General features: G+C 46.6%; 1 protein-coding gene and 1 non-coding gene across 2 annotated transcripts in view; both read right to left on the reverse strand.

The window, feature by feature from the left end:
- The window catches only part of NTM (neurotrimin), a 940,510-nt gene extending 925,135 nt beyond the window's left edge, over nucleotides 1-15,375 (reverse strand). Inside the window, exon 1 of the mRNA XM_025464869.3 lies at nucleotides 15,023-15,375. Coding sequence (XP_025320654.1) covers nucleotides 15,023-15,104 — 82 coding nt within the window. The 5' untranslated portion in view covers nucleotides 15,105-15,375. The remainder of the gene's footprint in view (nucleotides 1-15,022) is intronic.
- LOC112671586 (U6atac minor spliceosomal RNA) lies at nucleotides 351-474 on the reverse strand. The gene has a single exon (XR_003143712.1). It is a non-coding gene; the product is annotated as a U6atac minor spliceosomal RNA (small nuclear RNA).
- Nucleotides 15,376-18,361: the final 2,986 nt, after the last annotated feature.

Consider the following 18,361-nt stretch of genomic DNA (forward strand, 5'->3'; position numbering starts at 1 on the left):
TCCACCTTTTGCCCATTGTGAATAAGGCTGCTGCGCACATGGCTGCACAAATACCTGAATCCCCGCTTTCAAATTTTTGTGTTTTTATGGTAAATACCTAGAAGTGAAATTACTAGATCGTATCATAATTCCATTTTCAATTTTGGGACGAACCACCACACTGCTTCCCACAATGGTTGTACCACTTTACTTGCCCCCCAGCAATGCAGAGGGGGATTCCAATTCAATTTCTCCATATCTTCACCAACATTTTTTAGTTTCCTTTTTAAGTTTCTTAACAGCAGCTATCCTAATGAGTGTAAAGTGGTGTCTCATTGTGGTTTTGATTTGTTTTTCCCTAATGACAGTTTGACAACCTATGGTTAGGTGCCACAAAGTAGGTGGTGATACCTTAATCACGTGTGTATTGTGGGGATCCAAGGGCTTCCATCCTTGTCGAGGGGAGATCTAACATTCCTTCCTGCCACACAAAATGCTAATTGTCTCCTAACATTCGTCTTCCTCTTCCTCCATGATAATAAGCCCCCGAATTTTTCTGGGCCCATGGTCATCCAAAGGGAATGATGCATTTCCCATCATGGCACCTAAATGTAGCAGGGTAACTAAGTTCTGTCCACAGGCATTTGGAGAAGTGTGCCGTATGTGGGCTTCCAGAAGGAACATTCTTTGGGAGACAGCACACTCATGCATTCTTTCCCTTCTTCACCGACCCTTTCGTCCCACTGCTGGGCACACAGATGCTGCCATCCTAGACCACAGGGCCAAAGATGTGGCCTGTACAACAGATCTGAACCACAGAAAGAATGGGGTTCCTCAATTTAGAAGACATTACACCAGCCATGAAAAGACAGAGAGGAATGTTACTGTGGCCACACAGAAAATGTCTTATTTAAGCCACTTTTATTGTGTAGTTTCTATCATTTGCAGGTGAATCCAATCATAGTGGGAATTCTCAAATAAGTTTCTCTTCTTTAATATATGTAATAATGCAATTTGTCTTTCTCCTTGTACTCAAGACTCATACTTTTACCAGTGCTCAAGATTTGCCACCTTTCTCACCCTCTCATATTTACTAGAGGATCTCACTTGGTAAGATATCTCCTGGGTCTTTCATCCTTCCCCTTAAAGAGCACCTGACCTTCAGGATTCAGAGAACTCTTTCCCATCTTATAAAAACAACAACATCCTCTTCAATTGCAATTCCCCCTTGTTTCCCCATTTCCTCCCTCTTTTTTTTCTTAACCACAGCAATAACAACAACCAAAAAAATAACTTTTTGAAATAATTGTCCACATTTTCTATATTCTCACCTTACTTTTGTTCCCCACATTAAGGGCTCCACCCCAGAACTGCTCTCCCAAGGGGATAGAAGATATTTTTGTCACTATGATCCTTTAGTAGCATTTGACACTGTTATTGTTCCTGCCTTCTCCAGACACATCTTTTGACCTTGATGGCATCATGCTCTCCTGGCTTTTCTCCTATGTTTTTGACCACCTCTTGTCAGTTATCTTCCCAAGATCTCTTCTCTTCCCAAATTTTGGTTACTAGTTATCTAATATGTATTCTCTACTCTTCTCCTGGGTAATTAATTGTATCTGTGTCACAGACTATCTTTGTTGAGGCTCAAAGGTCTCTCCAGAGTTCCAGATCAATGTGGCTAACTTCATATTGGATAGAACTTTGTACATGTCTACCATTAGGCATCTTCAAACACTTTGTGGCCCAAATTGCATCACCACCATTTCCCTCAAACCCACCTAAGCATCATTTACCCCAAAATGAAAAGTTTTCTTTCACTTCCCTTTATTACTTATCATCTTCTTTCTTCTCCATCCCTAAGTCACAACCCTTCTACCTCCATAACACTTGACTACTCCCATATCTCCCTATTTCTGCAGTGCTCACCTTGGTTAACTTATGCTTGATTGGCTGCAGCATCTTCTAGAAGGCTCCCTTTTCCTCTAGTCTTGCCCCTATTTTAATTCATTTTCCACACTGTCACTAGAACCATATTTTAACATTTTTAAGTAACCCAAATAACCTTACTTAACAAGTAAAACTGCAAAGCTGACCATGTTACTATCTGCATGCAATCCTTCAACATAATTTCTTCTCTCAATATAAAATATTTAATAGGAAACCTAAGGCTATTCAAGCTCTGACCTCTGCCTACATCTCTACCTGTATATCTTGTCTTTCTACCTACCCCCTTTCCCCCAAAACTTTGAGCCCCCAAACCACACAAACACACTCCATCTAGCCAGATTGGATATTGGATTCCTGAATTCCTACCATGCTCTTCTGACTCTAGGCCTTAGCATGTGCCATGTCTTATTTGTAACATTTATTTCTCCTCTTACTTGGTTAAATCTAGTCACCTTTGTGTCTCAGCTTTCACATCTCTTCGTTCTAGAAGATTTTTCCAACCTGAAAAGTCTCATAGATGCTGCCATAGGCAAACAACACTCGCTTTTATCTCAACACTTACCATTTTGTATTGAATTGTCTACTTCATTGAGTATAAGAACTATGTTTTGTTGTTGTTTATGGCTAGCATACAGTAGGGTATGAATAAATCATTCTGGAGTGGATGAAATATAAGTGTAAGTAAGAACTTGGCCATACCCTTGGGTCTATTATTGAAATATAAATGTAAATAAGAACTGGCCATGTCCTTGGTGCTATTATGTTGTTTTTTTTTTTTTAATCATTCTGATGTGGAGATTATATGTCTAAATCATCTGAGGATGACACAAAGCTGGTGGTGACAACTCATCAGAATCCAAAAATAATCTCAGTGTATTTAAATAAAGGACTCAAAGGAATAAAATTTCAAATACTTAGAAGAAACATTTATTTTTAAAAAATTTTTATTTTATTATTTATTCATGACAGACACAGAAAAAGAGAGACAGAGAGGGAGAGAGACACCCACAGGCAGAGGGAGAAGCAGGCTCCATGCAGGAAGCCTGAGGCAGGACTTGATCCTGGGACTCCAGGATCATGCCCTGGGCTAAAGGCAGGTGCTAAACTGCTGAGCCATCCAGGGATCCCCAGAAGAAACATTTAAAGAAAGTTAAATATAAGTGAGAATAAGAGAGGTTTTATATAGTAGCATTTTGGTCATCACAATGACCAAATCACATCAGTATGAGCCAATAGGGTAGTATCTCTGAAAAAATAAAAGAAAATAATACAATAATAAAGTGAACCTATGTAACCATACAGTCCAAAATGTGGTAGGTAATAGTCTATGCTCCACTTTACCAATCAAACTACATTTAGGAGAATTTGTATGGTAATGCCTTTTAGTGGATCATTATCAAACTGGAGCATGTTCAGAAGATAAGGATCAGGATGATTAATGGTTTAAAAGTTATGCCATATGATAATCATAAGAAGGAGCTAAGAATGTCAAGATAAGTAGTGTTTGTGATAACCATCTTTTAGAAAGAAGATCACACAATATTACTTATATTTTTGAGCAGCTCTAATTGACAGAAGTTAGAAAGAGGCAAATTTTTGCTCAACATAGATCCATTAGGATTATATTCATCTGTGAGTAACAGAAACCTAATTAAATAAGTTTTTTTTTCTCATAAGTGATAGTGAGTATGGGAACATGTATCCTAGTGCTAGTACAACTGCTATGTCATCTTGAACCCAAGGTCCTTTAATTAGATTGAGCCATATGAAATTGCCTATATTCAACTATTTTTGATTTACCAAAACAGCTAAGTCCATTTGGTTCAGCCTAAAAGTTTCCTTCTTTGTCAATCTTTTTTTCTTTTTAAGTACGCTCCATGCCCAGTGTGGAACCCAATACCAGGCTTGAACTCACAACCCTGAGATCAAAACCTGAGCTGAGATCAAGAGCCAGATGCTTAACTGACTGAGCCACCCAGGTGCCCCTTGCCATTCTTTATATGTATTGTTTATCTTCCTGTTTTCAAGCTGTTTCCTGGACCTCTAGGTAGTATCCTATTCTCTGAGTCAAGGAGAAGCAGCAATGGTAAGGTTGAGAAAGCTCAGGGGTCCTGAGTATGATCCTCAAAACCCCAAGTAAACTTGTGCTTATATTTCATTTCCCTGAACTGCATTACATGACCTTATTCAGCTATAAGGGAATTTTGGTGACGAATATTTTGAACAGGCACGTTGCTGCCCTGAACAAATTTAGAGCACTGTTTATACAGAGAAAGGATAATAATTGATTTGGAGGCGATATCGAAAGTCCTTGCCAAAAAAGTATTTTCTCACAGAGTTTATCCACTATGAAAAGTGGTGCTAATATCATTTATTCTCCATTGTATCTACACAATAGAATTATCTGTAGTTATTTCGAAGTACAAAAGACTCTGCCCTATACTGACCTCTTCAATGTGAATTTCTGTGAGTCATCCCTGGGCATCTGCTCATAATAAACTCCACAGGTGATTTCAATAGGCAGCCAGAACTGGGGACCACAACGCAGGTGGTTAGTGTCTGCTCACTGGGAATCTCTGGAGTTGTTGGGCATAAATTGGTGAAAATCATTCAGACGGGATCATTGTCTTAGGGGGGAGGCTGAGAATACTCCATGATATCTCACAACTCTAGCAATCTGTGAAAAAGCTTTTGTATTTGATGATTGAATTATTTTGGTCTTGACAAGTCTTCAGCAGTGCAAGAAAGTAATGAAGAAAATGGTGACAAGGCATTTAGATCCTTCTATTAAGATGTGTTGGGGGGGAAGAAAGGAGAAATGTAGAACAATTAATTAATTTTTATTTGTTTTCAAAATTAGCAAAATGGTTTATCCAACTGCAGAGTTCTATGCATCACCGGTTACATTGAGAAAAAAGCTGTCAATTAACCTTTTTCATGTCTGGGATGAGTTTCTCTTTGACTGTTTAGGAGGAGAGCCAAATGACCTAGTGGTCAACTTTGTGGAAGAGAGATAAAGTAGATCCAAAGAAGTAGATCTGAAGATAAGAAACATTTGAGCACTTCATCTTCTACAACTAAATGCAATCCATCCAGTCACTTCCCCAGTTTTTTTAGATCCAAATTTCCTATCTGTGTTGCTTCTTCTGATGCCAATGTACATTCAGATAGCCACCTTGTTCCTCCACTCATCTGATCTACTCACCACTAGAGTGGCTATTTTCTGCTCTTGGGTAAGTTTAATCATAAGTATTGAGCTCATCCACCACACCCCAGGTGCTACAGCATAAGATTTATGACTGATTATCACCAGGAGGGATTGCTGAAATATGGGATCACAGATTCAGAGTCCCAAAAATATTTTGTCAGAAAAAAAGGTAGTAATTGAATCTGATAACTTCAGAAAGGGTAAGTTCTGAGGCCAGGTTGTTGTATACATAGCAAAACACCACAAGCATAGGATAAGAAAGGGTTGAATTGACAACAGCTCCTGAAAAAAACTAAAGGGACCTTATGGCACTTCCCCTCTGTCTCTCCCTCTCTCTGTCCTTTCTTTCCAGCCATAAATGCTGGGTGTTGAATTTGTGCCAAGTGTTTTGCTAGGTTCCCTGGGAAATAAAGATACATAAGGCAGCCCTTGACCTCTAGGAGCTCAGAGACTGGTAGGGGAAGATAGACATGTGAGCATGTAACTACACAGTGTGTGGTGAATGTTAAGAATAGAGGTAAGGTCAAGAGAAATGGAGGCATAAAGGATGAAATTAGAGACTTCAGAAGGATGCTGAGCTTGGAATTTTTTTCTTGAATTGTAACAAGTGTTTTTGAGGTAGACTAGGATGGCACTCAGCAGAGGGAGCAGTGTGCACACATGCTGGGAGGAAGGAGCCCTCGAGCAGCCCATGGAACAGGAGTGCAGAGGATTAGGAGAGGCTGGCAAACCTAGGTCAGACCTGTAGGGTTTCCAATACCTTCCCAAAGAGCTAAGACTTCATCTTCTTTGGATTTGGAACCAGAAGGGTCCATATTCTATAATATTTTGGGCTCCTCAGAGCATACTGGGATAAGACTTTAAGAAGAATACAAAGTAACCAGAACAATCTTTGAGAAAAGCAATCAGCACCCTCTCTATGGATGATAATATAGAAAATAGGAGAAATGCTTGGGATAATTAACCTTGTGGGGAGAAAATTTGAGGAAGGAGAAGAGGGAATGTTTCTTTCAAATATTTAAAGAAAAGTCATGTTGAAGAAGGATTAGACTTGTCCTGTGGGTGATAGTATTCATATAAATCATAATACTATTAGGTAATATTTATTGAGAACCTACTATGTGCTAAGCAATGCTCCAAACACCTTATCTGCAGGAACTTATTTAATCCTCATAACAGTCTTAAAGCTAAGTCTCATAATTATCTCCATTTTATAGAAGAGGAAGGAGAATCACAAAGGTTGACTGAATCGCATAAGGCTTCAAACTAGGGAGTGGTGGAGCCAGGGTTTGGACCCAGGCAATCCAGCCACTGTGTGATAATATCTCTCTAGACCTAGAGCAAATGGCTGGAATCTATAAGAAGACAGATTCTCCTTCTCCTTTGCCTTCCTCCTCTTCCCGTCTTCCTGAAATCCAACGGTCAGGTACAATAGACCATCTGGAGAGATGCATGTTCCCTCTTATTGGAGACAGACGTTAGGGGACCACTGCAGCTTTATTGTTGAGGTATCAGAGCTCCTAGAGAGGGACTGAAAGAAGTCATCTTGAAAGTTCCTCTGGGCTTAAGCTGGTTGTGACTCTGGGCTGACAGACGCAGCAGTGTGAACACTTTGGGGAGGCTTCAATGTGAGTACTTTCTGAATTACTCAAAGACTGCCCTGGGCACAAATTTCCAGGGTAGCTCTGTTCCCCATGGCCCTCCTATCCTGCAGATCCATCAAAACAGACCAAATTTTCACTCTTGCTTGTGCTGCAGCCAATGACCTGGCTTGGGGGTGGAACCAGCATCACTTCTGCCTAATGCATGAGCTACACAATTGTCATTGAGGTTCTCAGCATTGGGCCTTTGGTTGCCACTGACAAGGAGAGCAATGGGAGCAACACTCCTGGGTCACTAACTCTCCGGGACAGGAAGGGGGAGCCTGAGCAGAAGAGAAAATGCAAATCTTCACACTAAGGAATGGGGCTTCTTCCAAGACTCACCATCATTTAGCACTCTCTAAATCCAGCTCTAACACGTTCTTTCTTGACCCACATTCAAGTGATCCTGAATTTCCCTTGTTAGATGGATTGGTTAAGAATCCTTATCATTCCTGATTCCCTCTACCTAAAATGCTGTGACTAGTTAGTCCTTGCCTCCCATCCTGAGGATGCCTTATAAAGATATACATGCATATATGGATATGTGATATAGTAGATACGAATTGGTATGTAGGGTTTGCACGCACACACACCATTCACACATTCTGACTTTGGTCATCTGTCTGTGACTATGTCTATATTCTTAGCTTCCTGCAAGCAGAAACTACTTCTGAATACTTTCTTCTAGCGTCACTCTCTTTCAAGTGCTATACTCAAAAAGACTATTTGCAGAATTGCAAAATGTTGAACTTGAAATGAAACTTGCAAACATTTCAATCCAACTTCTATATTTTAGAGATGTGGAAACTAAGGCTCATATAGAGGAAGTGTCTTACCCAAGATCATAGAACATTTCAGATGACTGTAGAGGTATAATTTTTAAACTTGACCACCTATTAGAACCTCTAACAGAGCTCTGAATAAGATTGATGATGAAGTTCTGATTTTGTTCACCTGGGAAAGGGTTCAGTCATCGGTATTTTTATAAATCTCCTCGGGCACTTGAATACACCAAGTTTGAGAACCACAGATGTAGGGAATGAAAATATTGCAAATAAATACACATTGAACCTACCCCCTGAGGGCCAGAGGTTAGGAGATCCCAACTGCTGTAGGCTGCTTGACTTGGAAAAATCAGGATCCATGACAAAGGCAATTATCTGTTCTCCTACAGGAGAAAAGCTACCAACAATTATCACCACCACTAAGGGAATGCAGATAGAAGCAGCCAGATAGGCAATCATCTCAGAGCATTCCGGACTCAGCTAGTACAGTGTGAGCCTAAAGAGAAGCTATATTCCCTCTTGTACATATGGCTGAAAAGACAAGTTGATGGATTGGAAGAAGGCTTGTGCCCCAACTGTCGTATATGACCAGAGGAGAACAAATAAATCATGATGCATTATTATTATTCTCGGAACCCTAAGTTGGGTATGATGAGTGGGTAGCAAGTCAAAGGGTTCTCAGAAGGGAGATCATCTTAGATTTACCCTGAGTTATGAATCCCTCACAGAGGTCCCCTGCACAGCGTTTGCCCCATGCAGACTAGCTGCCAGAGGCAAAGCCTTTCTTGGTCTTATATAAGCTCCCCCCACCGCTCCCCCATCCCCGCTCTGCTTACCTTCTTTGGTCCTCTAATTCCGCGCAGAAGGCAGGGCAAAAAGGAGCTGGGGAGGCTACCAGACAGGTGGCATTGTGCCAAGAATCAGTTAATAACTTGAATGACAAAAGACAATTGTCACAAGGCCAACTAACTTACGCCAGCTTTCATCATCCATGTACTAACTGAGGGCACATCAAACATGCATGAGGCCCTTCTTGGCAGGAGACGGCAGGGAGGAGCAAAGGCAGCACCTCTCATCTGTTGTTAACCCAGGACTAGAGCCATGCACCCTCTCCCAGTGCTCTCCAGGTGGAACAGCGATCAAGGGATAGTTGCTCTCTTGCTGCCCGCCCTCATTTCCGCCAGAAACCAGAAGCTGTGTCGTTCACTCTCCCGCTTGCTTCTGGCACTCCTTGTTGGTGCTTCTGAGCACTATTAAAAAGGATGGCAAACCAAGCCAAATCTTGGAAATTCTACTCTGCCTTTGGTCTCATCCTTTAGTTTGTTTTAGTCACCGACATATTTATTCCCACCACCTACGACTCCACACGGAACATAATAAACATTCAATAAACGCTGGGTGATCCAACCAATAAACACATAGACAGCTACGGGCTGTGTTGGGTTAGAGTTTGGTAGTAGCACCACCAAGACTAAGCAAAGGCAGCCCCTCCAGGGAGTGAATCTGAATGAACCACTGAAGCCAAAACCAGCCAGTTCTTTGAACAGTCTTTTATAACTGTGAAGGCAATACTCTTAGAGAAGAAAAAAAAAAAAAAAAAACCCTCAAATTTAGTAACCTAAGATGTCCTTAGTAACAGTGCTAAAGAATGTCTTTTCCAATATTTGATTTCTTAGCTTGACAGTCTCTCTTGAAATATTCTCTTCTCAGCACCGAAAATGTGAATCTTTGTTGGTTTGTTTTGCAGTTTGCAAATGACTTACAGAGTTCTTCTGGCAGGGTTTCTGTTTTTCTTCTTGCAAATAAACAAAAGGCCATCTCTCTAATATGACTTAGGTGGGAGTATGTGTGATCTGTTGTGGTTTTGGAAGGAGGAGAAAAGGGGAAGAGGACAGGAGGGGAAAGTAGAAAGGAAAATGGGAACAGGCAGGGTATAGAAGCTGAGCAAAATGCAGCAAGTGGCAAAGGTAAATCGGATATGGAAAATTGGAGTGGCAGGGATATCGCAGGGCTGAGCACTCTGCAATCAATCAACGGGGTCCCGGGTAGCCTTGCTAAGGATGCCGGAAACTGCCCACCAGTTCACTGGTTCCCCCTTCCCCCCGCGATGCCCTATCATCTTGGCTCCTTGTGAACTGGGAAGACAGACTTTCCCTCCTTCTCTTGGGCAAGCCTGCATGAAGCGGAGCAACCCCTGCCAGCATGACCTAGATCTGTCAACTGATCAATTATTGTTCCCGTGGAGGAGAAGGAAGAATGAAAGGAGGAAAGAGAAAGGGAAATGGAGAAAAACAGAAAAGGGGGAGAGAGGGCAGGAGGCAGGAGGGGGAGAGGGATGGGGAGACAGAGGAGGAGCCGGAAGGTGCAGGAACACACAGATCCTTTAAGTCTAAGCAGTTGATAGCCCGAGCAGGCTTCCTCCAGAAGGTTGCATAAATAAATGCAGAAATACAGAAAATAAAATCTAAGACTCTCAGAGATTATTGACCAAATTCACAGTCAAGGTGGAGGATTGAGTCCTCTCTTTCCCACTTTTTCTTTCTGATCCAAACAAACTAGAGCTCTTTTTTAACCTTCCAAAACTAGCTCCAGCTTTCTTCCCCGCCACCTCCTCTCTGCCACCGGCCCAGCCAGCATGGCACCTCCGTTGGCAAGTGGGTGGGGGGCAGGCCTCCCTCATGCTCCTTCCAAAGCCCCTCTGCCTTTCCCCAGTGCCCTTGCTAGTGGAACCGAGTGGAAGCATCCACCACCAAGGGAGGGAGGCTGCAATGGCGCCACCAGACCCTATTTGACCCTTATGCCATCGATCACTCTATTTTTGCATGTTTTTATCTTTTATGTTTAATTTGTTTTATTGAATTTCAAATGACTATAGACATAAAGTAAACATTTAACAAGCCAATAGAGCAGAAAGGAAGTAAACTGCATAAATACAACCAGTCTCAGCATGGAGTTCCACTTAGCGCCACATGTTTGGAGCGTTACAAGCATTAATGAGTCCTTACAGCACCCAGGGGAGTTGCCCCCCAGCCTGGCAGGCAGGTGGGGAGACAGGCGCACAGAGGAAAAGATTTTCCCCTACAGAAAACATAGGGGACTTTGAGCTCAGATGGACCTGCTCCCCACCAAGGCTTGTGCAGGCCACCAGAACTGGCTTGAAACCTGGAGGGCACGCACATGAGAGGCTTTGGAGAGTCTGGAGGCCCTCTGCTGAGGTCAAAATAAAGCAGAATTTGATTGCATCTTTGGTTTTCTGGGTGGTGCGTGGGAGCAGGTCGTGAACTCCAAACCCATAACAACCCGGAACAGAGCCCCCTTTCGGACATGACGTCCTGCCTCCCCCCCAAAGCGTGTTCATCCTGAACAGACAGACACGAAAAGATGCTGCGGATCTTTCTAGCACAGGTGTCCCGAACACACCAGAGGCATGTGGCTCATACTGATTTAGAAATATCCTCCATCCTTAGGATATTAAGAGGGATCACCGCATCCCAGTGGATAAACTGTGGCCAAAGGCCCCCAGTTGTTGGGCGCTCTGTGAGCAGTGGGCGATCCCACCAGGGTCACTGTAACTCTGGGCCACCAGAATGCAGGCATGCTGAGGACGGAGCCAGACATTCCAGAGCACAGCCCCTGAGCAGGGAGGCAGGAGAGCTGGCCTCGTCAAAGACCCACCCCTAATACCAGCATTGTGGGAGAGGCCTGCTGAGAATCCCCAGAGGTCGCGGCGAGGCGTCCAGCTCCTATGAAGGCATTATTGGACTTATATTCGGCTTTACCAATGCCAGGAAGGAGGAACCAGCACCCGGACGAGGCTGTGCACCTGGGAACTGGAGCTGCAATCCCAAGAACGGTCTTTATGCGGCAAGGCCTGCTGGTCGGTTCTGGGTGTCCCCAGGCCCCCTTGGTGAAACACTCACAAGACCATCACCAAGCATGAAGGACAAAGGTGAGTGCATGTGTTACACTGTGCACGCCTTGCCTCTAACTTGCCCCAAGTTGCCAGCTCCAAGCCTGACAGCCAGGGTTTACTTTGTGAGACTCCTCTGTCTCTCTCTCTCATTATTATTATTATTATTATTATTATTATTATTATTTTGGCCATGCTTGCAAGTGCCCACAATGCTTACATCAGGCCCAGGGGCCCATCATCGCACATCGATTTTTCACTTTGCCAGTAAACGCGGGGCACGGCCTCATCTGCCTCCCTCGCACCCCTGAAACATCACCCAACTCAGGCTGCTGCTGGCACCCAAATGTAGGTTTCCGGTGAGGGGCAGGAAGTTGGCTCATCTGCCAGCTGAACAGTGTCTGAGTGAAGGAGGGCGAGAGCTTGGCCCCAGGGTCCTCTTCCCTCTCCTCCGCCCCTTTGGGTCTCACGTGGCCCGAATACATGTTGATGTGGGACAGAGGAGATGAGAGAAAATGTGGAAGGTAAGACAGGAACCTAGCCAAGCTCAGGCAAGGTGTTGAAGGGAGCATTCATCCTTCGAAGGAGGACTGGCCGCGTTTCTAGAAAGAGAAAGGCTGCAGCACCACCAGCCATTCCTTTCAGAGCCTCCCGGTGGCAGGAGGTGGGCGGTGTGCTGAGGACAGCCGCCTAATCCAGGCTCCCGGCTCCTGCTCCCAGGGAAGAGGAGCTGCTGGTTAATCAACCCTGGGTCTTCTTAGGGCCGGAGCCCCAGGGTGCTAATCACCCCCCCCCCCCCCGCGCCCCGCCCGGCACTAATCAGAGCTGATTCCCTTGGAAATTCCCTCCCCCTCTAATCTGGATCTGGGCGGCCAGTGGGGCTGGGGTGGGGGCACAGGGGGTGGGGGAGGAGAGGGGTCCCTAATCTGCCACTAGCTCCGGACACCTTTTTTTTTTTAAAAAAAAAAAGGGTGAGAAACCCAGGAAGTGGCAGCTCTAGGAAGAGCTGGCTTAAAACAAAAACAGAGCAGAAAAAATTGCCTTGGAATGTGCCCTGCATTCCAACTAGTCCCCGGGGTCAGGGCAGTAGGGGTGGCTACTGCAGCCAGACCCCGCTGCCTCAGTCGCTCCTAAGTTTGACTTGAAGAGATAGTGGGGACGTCAGCTTCTAGCCCCCAGAGGGAAACCAGACGGCACCTTTGCCTGCCCGGCTGACGTGTGCACCGGGGGGGGGGGGGGGGGGGGGGGGGGTGTCTTTGAGGGTTCGTCTTCCTTAAAACTGGGCAGCCTGCCTCCTGGGGATGCGGCGGAGCCTGCTTGCAGCTGGCTCGAGGTGGGGAGCACCGGTCTCCGGGGACAATGTCAGATTTGGTGGGATGTGAGGCGGTTATGATACTCATCACCCCTGGCCCTACTGCACGGGAGGACCAAGACCACGAAATCCGACTTTGCCCTGGGGCATCTGGGATCTGCCACTTTCTACGCGTCTATGCAAGGATGAGTCCAAGTATGAGCAAATATTATGCTTCCCTGCATTTATTTCTGATGGGGGAAAAAAAAATCACGTATGCTAATTTATATGTAAATTCAGTATGGCCCTGGGGCTCCTGGCTTGCTGCCAGCGGGCCGCTGATGGTGGAAGTTTGGCCATTGTCTCCAGTTCGATGTAGAGAGAAGAGAGACGTGGACCTGAGGACAGATGGGGGTTCCCGAGGGCCGGTCCCCTCCCCTCCCCTCCCCTTCCCCTGACCCTTCACTCTACCCTCCGCCTGCTTAGTTTTCAGGTCTGTGGTTAGCTTGGGAGAAGGCCGGCCCTGCCTCAGTTTCCCCCGCTACGAGTGTTGGAGCGCTGCTCTGACCAGGGGAGCCCCCCCAGGGGCCCGATCACGCAGGGCGCGCACCCTCCCCTGCACACACATGCACACACACTTACATGCGCACACGCACTATTGCTGCTCCCTATTACGTAAGAGGAGTCAGCCCAGGATGCCTCCAAGTTGGCTCCTTTCCTCCTCCACGCACCAAGGCCCCTGTGGGAGAGGACAGAGATGCCAGGGCCGGCGCCCCTTAGAGGCTGAGGGCAGCAGACCATATCCAAGCTCAGGCCACCCCTGCAAAATGCACCTCCTGAACTTCCTGGGGTTGGACTCGCGTCCCTGCAGCCCCCTTGCCTTGCTCCTTGAGCCCCAGCCAAGGGGACACACGCACCTGCCTCTCCCGGCCCGGCACCCCCTGCCCACCCCGCGTGGGTCCGCACGGTGCATGCTGCAGCCTACGTCCAGGGGCCGCAGCAGCCCCCAGAGCCCGCCCTCGGAGGGGGGTCAGCAGGACCAGAGTGGGGACGCCGGGGCGAGAGCTGAGAAGTCCACACTGCGGGACGAGGAGGGGCCAGGTGGCTGGAGCTCCCCATCCTCTCTGGCCCCCTGAGCCCGAACTTTCCTCTGGGAATACAAGGTGCAGGGCTGAGCTCCTCCTGGGATCCCGGCTGCGGCTGGGCTGGACCACCCAGGGAAAGTTCCCTGCCAGCCCCCAGCCCGGGGAGTCCGGGCGCCTTTCCTATGAAAAGGGCAAGTGAGACCCTCCAGAGGAGGGTGGGTGCGGGCCGCAGGTGAGCAGACGGCCGAGGAACGTCAGCCGGGGCGAGCGCGGGGCCACAGGGTACAGCAGATGGACAGGAGCTTGAGGCCGCGTCCAAAGGCACCCAGCACAGCCCGCCCTGGCCGGGGACGGGGTGGGGGGGGGCAAGCCCACCCCAGCTGCCTGCTGCCCAGGGCCTCGGCTCCCCCCCACCCGGATAAATAAACACCAAATTAGCATTGACTCTTCTTGCCTCTCTCCCTTCAACTTGGAAAATCTTTCCCCCAATTCCAGGTCCCCCCCACACCCTGAGTGCTCCCACTGCTTTTTATCAGCTGGCGACCCTCCCCCCCCCAGCCGGCCGCCAGCCCCCACCGCCAACACACCCCCAGACACATCCAGAACTAACACAGTTGTCCGCCGCTGCCACAAATTGATTCATCCCTCGGAGCTGGGTCTGCGACCAGAACCTCGCAGGGTGCACGGTTACCTGATTTTTCCTAGCCTGCATTTTTCCAGCCGCTCCTTTTAGAAGCTTTGCAAGTTTACCGGCCGATATTTAAAGTTTCCTCTCGTAATTCCTTCCCGGTTACACAAGCAACACATTAGCAGCCCCGGCTACCCTCCGGGTCTGTGATCTCCCCCCACGGCTCCCGTGTGCGCTCCGTGGTGCATGTGTGCAAGAATGCACAGAGAGCCGGGGAGACCGGCTCGCAGCCCCGCACCTCGCCCGAGCCCCAGCCACATTTTACTTATGCATATACATTCCCCCATTCCGGCGGCAGCCAGAATCGAATCAATATTCTCACAGCCTGCTCGGGAGAATGAAGTCCCAGCCATGCTGTGTAAACGCTCTCGCCTCCACCTGCAAACCGTGCAGCACAGCCGAGACTCAGGAGCCTGCGGATCCTATAAAGCACCCTGTGCGATGCCTGGGTCTACGGTAGGCAAATCGATAGCAAGCTCTTACCTTGAAAGAGAAACAGAGCCGCCAGCCCCGTGAAGATTGCCCAAGAGATAGAATTGTGCATTTTTGCCTGGATGGTTTTCATGATTTTTTTTTCTTCTTCTTCTTCTTTTTCTTCTTTCTTGTCAGGTTCGGTTTTTTCTTTCTGTCTTTCCTGACAGATTGCGTTGCTCTCAAGCTGTTGGAAGGAGATTTAAATCCACTGTTTTGCTTGAAGGACACAAGAAAGCCGAGGGTGTGAGAGAGTGTGACTTCTCAGTAATTATCTCTACTCATACTCTGGCACTGAGACACATCGTACAATCTGGCCCTGGACAGCCCTCCTACAAGCTGCAATCATTGGTTCTAATCCAAGGATTGACAGAGCTACAACACACGCGCGCCGGCACACGCACACGCACACACACACACACACACTCGCTCAGGAATCATTTACTGGGCAAATCAGGCTAGCTGATTAAAGAGACAGGAGCCCGGAGAGATGGGATGATAAATGCCACTTTGCCCCTTCTATATTACTTTCATTTTTTAAACTGACAGTCTCAGAGCCCCAAGCATCAAAAAAATCCCTTTCCTTCTGGCATTCCCTGGCCTCTGGAACTCAGATTCCCCGTGCACTGGAAAAATCCCATAGCCGGCAACGGCTTACGGGAAATTTTAAAGGGATATTTTCATGCTCAGTGAAACTTGCAAAGATGAGTCAAATTCCATTTGTTGGTACCTATTTTCCTCTCCGATGAAAATATCAGTCAGTGACAGATTTCTCTCTCTCTCTCTCTCTCTCTCATGGCTCACCTTTCCCCAATCAACCCCCTACTTAGTTGATTTGGAAAATAATAAAGAACTTCCTATTTTCCTGTGCCGTCCCTCCTGTTTCAGAATTCTTCTATGACTCGTCTTTTTCGTTCCCTTCGTTTATTTCCCGAAGTCCTCGGTGTGTGTATGATGCCATGGAGAATACTATAGGCAAGGATGAGGCTTCTGAGGTCTTTGGAGAGCTGCAGTTTGAATAAGGAGAAGCTCCTCCAAGAGAGAACAAGAGATGGGCTTATTCTTCACGCCTCGGTCAGCCTTCATTCATTAAGAGGGAGAGTGTAAGTGCCTGTGGCTTAAACTGCAGTAAGACAGATTTAAGTTAGACGTGCTGAAGGACTTTCTGACTGTGGACTTGCATGTGGTTATGAAATGTCCTCAGAGAGTTGCAGACGTCCATCTCCTCGGTGATGGGTAAGAAGAAAAATCAGGCAGAAATAGTCAAAAGGGCATTAAGGACCTCTAGAGAGACTTTTAACTCCAAGGGCCTGGAGGTTGATATGAATTTTTGGTTTCTTCCTATGGGAAGGAAGTTATATGATATGAATGGGCTTCTGGGGACACTTAGCCCCTCAAAGAACCTCTCCAAGCTGACCCTCAATACACACCATCACAATGCTCTGACGGACTTTGGGGATATTTCTTCCAAATCTCCACAGCTAAGGGCTGTATTTCCTCGTAACCCCGATACTAAGGGCACAGATTCCAGAGTGGCGTAGAACGAAAGCACTTCCCGTCTGTTTATCTTCTGGAGCGCACGGGCCATTCTGCACGAGTGTAAGCGGCACGTGCACCTGCACTGAGTGTGAACAGGAGCAGTGGCCCCGCGGAGACGTGCAGCCCAGGGACCGGCTGGAGGGAGCGCCCAGGTGTGCTCACACACGCCGAAGGACCGTGGGCAGCTCATCTGACCCTGTGATCCTGGGCCTCTCTTCTGTAAAGTTCAAGAACTGGAACAATTTCCAGGATCTCTCCATTTTAAAGGTGTTTTTACGTTAACAGATTTTTTTTCCCTGCCACTATGTTCTAATTCACATGTCCATCAAAATGTCCTTGATATTGTGAGCTCCCGGTGGACGAGAATTTTATCTCCCTACCAGTCTTTTTGTGTGGTGCTCAGCAGAGTGACATGTGCAATTAAATGCTTTGGAATGGCTGTGGCAACGCGAGCAGTACAGTTCAGAGGAAGGAGGGCTTCCTTTTACCATCAGCCTGCGGCTCCCCGGAGTGACGAGAAAAGCCATGGGTCATCGATAAGTCTTCAGTCCCTCCCCGGAGAGGCAGGCACACTAACGTTTGTAAATGTCCTCACCCTAAACTGCCGTAAATCTGTACACTGACCAATATTTATTGAGCATCTGTATGTGTGACAACAATAACAAGTGATAGTTCTAGGTGATATGTATCGAGCATATGCTTTGTGTCAGGGGTGGCGCTCAGTGTTTTGCCTGCATTTTTCTCACTAACTCCTCACCTACGAAGTGTCCTCGCCTATCATCCCACCCATTTGACAGATGAGAACATTGAGGCACAAAGGAAACACGTCCGCATTCAGTCGGCGCACAATGGAACCAGTCGGCACACAGCTGGCACACGGTGGAGCCAGAATTGGAGTCCCAGCCTTTGCCTCTCAGGCGAACCTCTTAAACACTGCCCTATGCTCAAAACTCTGATGGACCCATGTAGATTTCACTCTTCATATATGATGTTTTTGCTTCTTTAATAGCTTGTGAAATTGCAAATTATATGAAACACATATATCAATAGAGGCAATACAAGAAAACCCTTATATTGTTTTAAATATTCATTGAATTGCATATGGTTGGTACGCGTAATTAATTTTATCAGAATGCAAAGAAGTGATAGAAGAGATTTTCTGACAGTTTTTAAAAGTTTTATGGGGATAGTGAAAGTCATGATACCCCTTGAAAGTGAAGTAGAGACTAAATCTCAGGCAGAGGGAAGAATATTGCAGGCAAGGGAAGCCGTAAATTAAAAACTCAGAGATGGAAATACATCACATAAATTTGGGGCTCCAGAGACCTGTCTGAGATCTCCCATCTTGTCCCACTGTGTCGCAATAAAATCTTTTAAGGACTAAAAAAAAAAAAGTGAAATGCAGCCTATTGTGCAATCCATAGTAGTTACTCCCTACACACGGATGATGTAAGACGCCTGGCACATGAGAGGAACACTCGACAGACACCCGTCACCGTCAACGTGGCCTGTTGACTGAGAGTACAGATTGGTATTGAGTCTGGCTCGGTTCACATCCCAGCTCCGGCCCCTCGGCGCTACAGGCCTTTGGTTCAGTTCTATCCACTCCAGGTCTGAAATGGGAACGACGATTCGAATTCCCTTATAAGCACCACCACCACCGTCCATCATAGCCATCGACTCATTTTCATTTGTTTTACTATTTTGACCAAACCGAGACCGATGTGGTCTCCCATGAGCCATTGGGAGGAGCTGCCAGCGCTTGTGGACTACGAGTCCAGGAGGGAGTAGTTTCAGAATTGTACTTTGTGC

The sequence above is a fragment of the Canis lupus genome, chromosome 5, assembly GCF_003254725.2.
Source record: "Canis lupus dingo isolate Sandy chromosome 5, ASM325472v2, whole genome shotgun sequence".
Classification (NCBI taxonomy): Eukaryota; Metazoa; Chordata; class Mammalia; order Carnivora; family Canidae; genus Canis; species Canis lupus.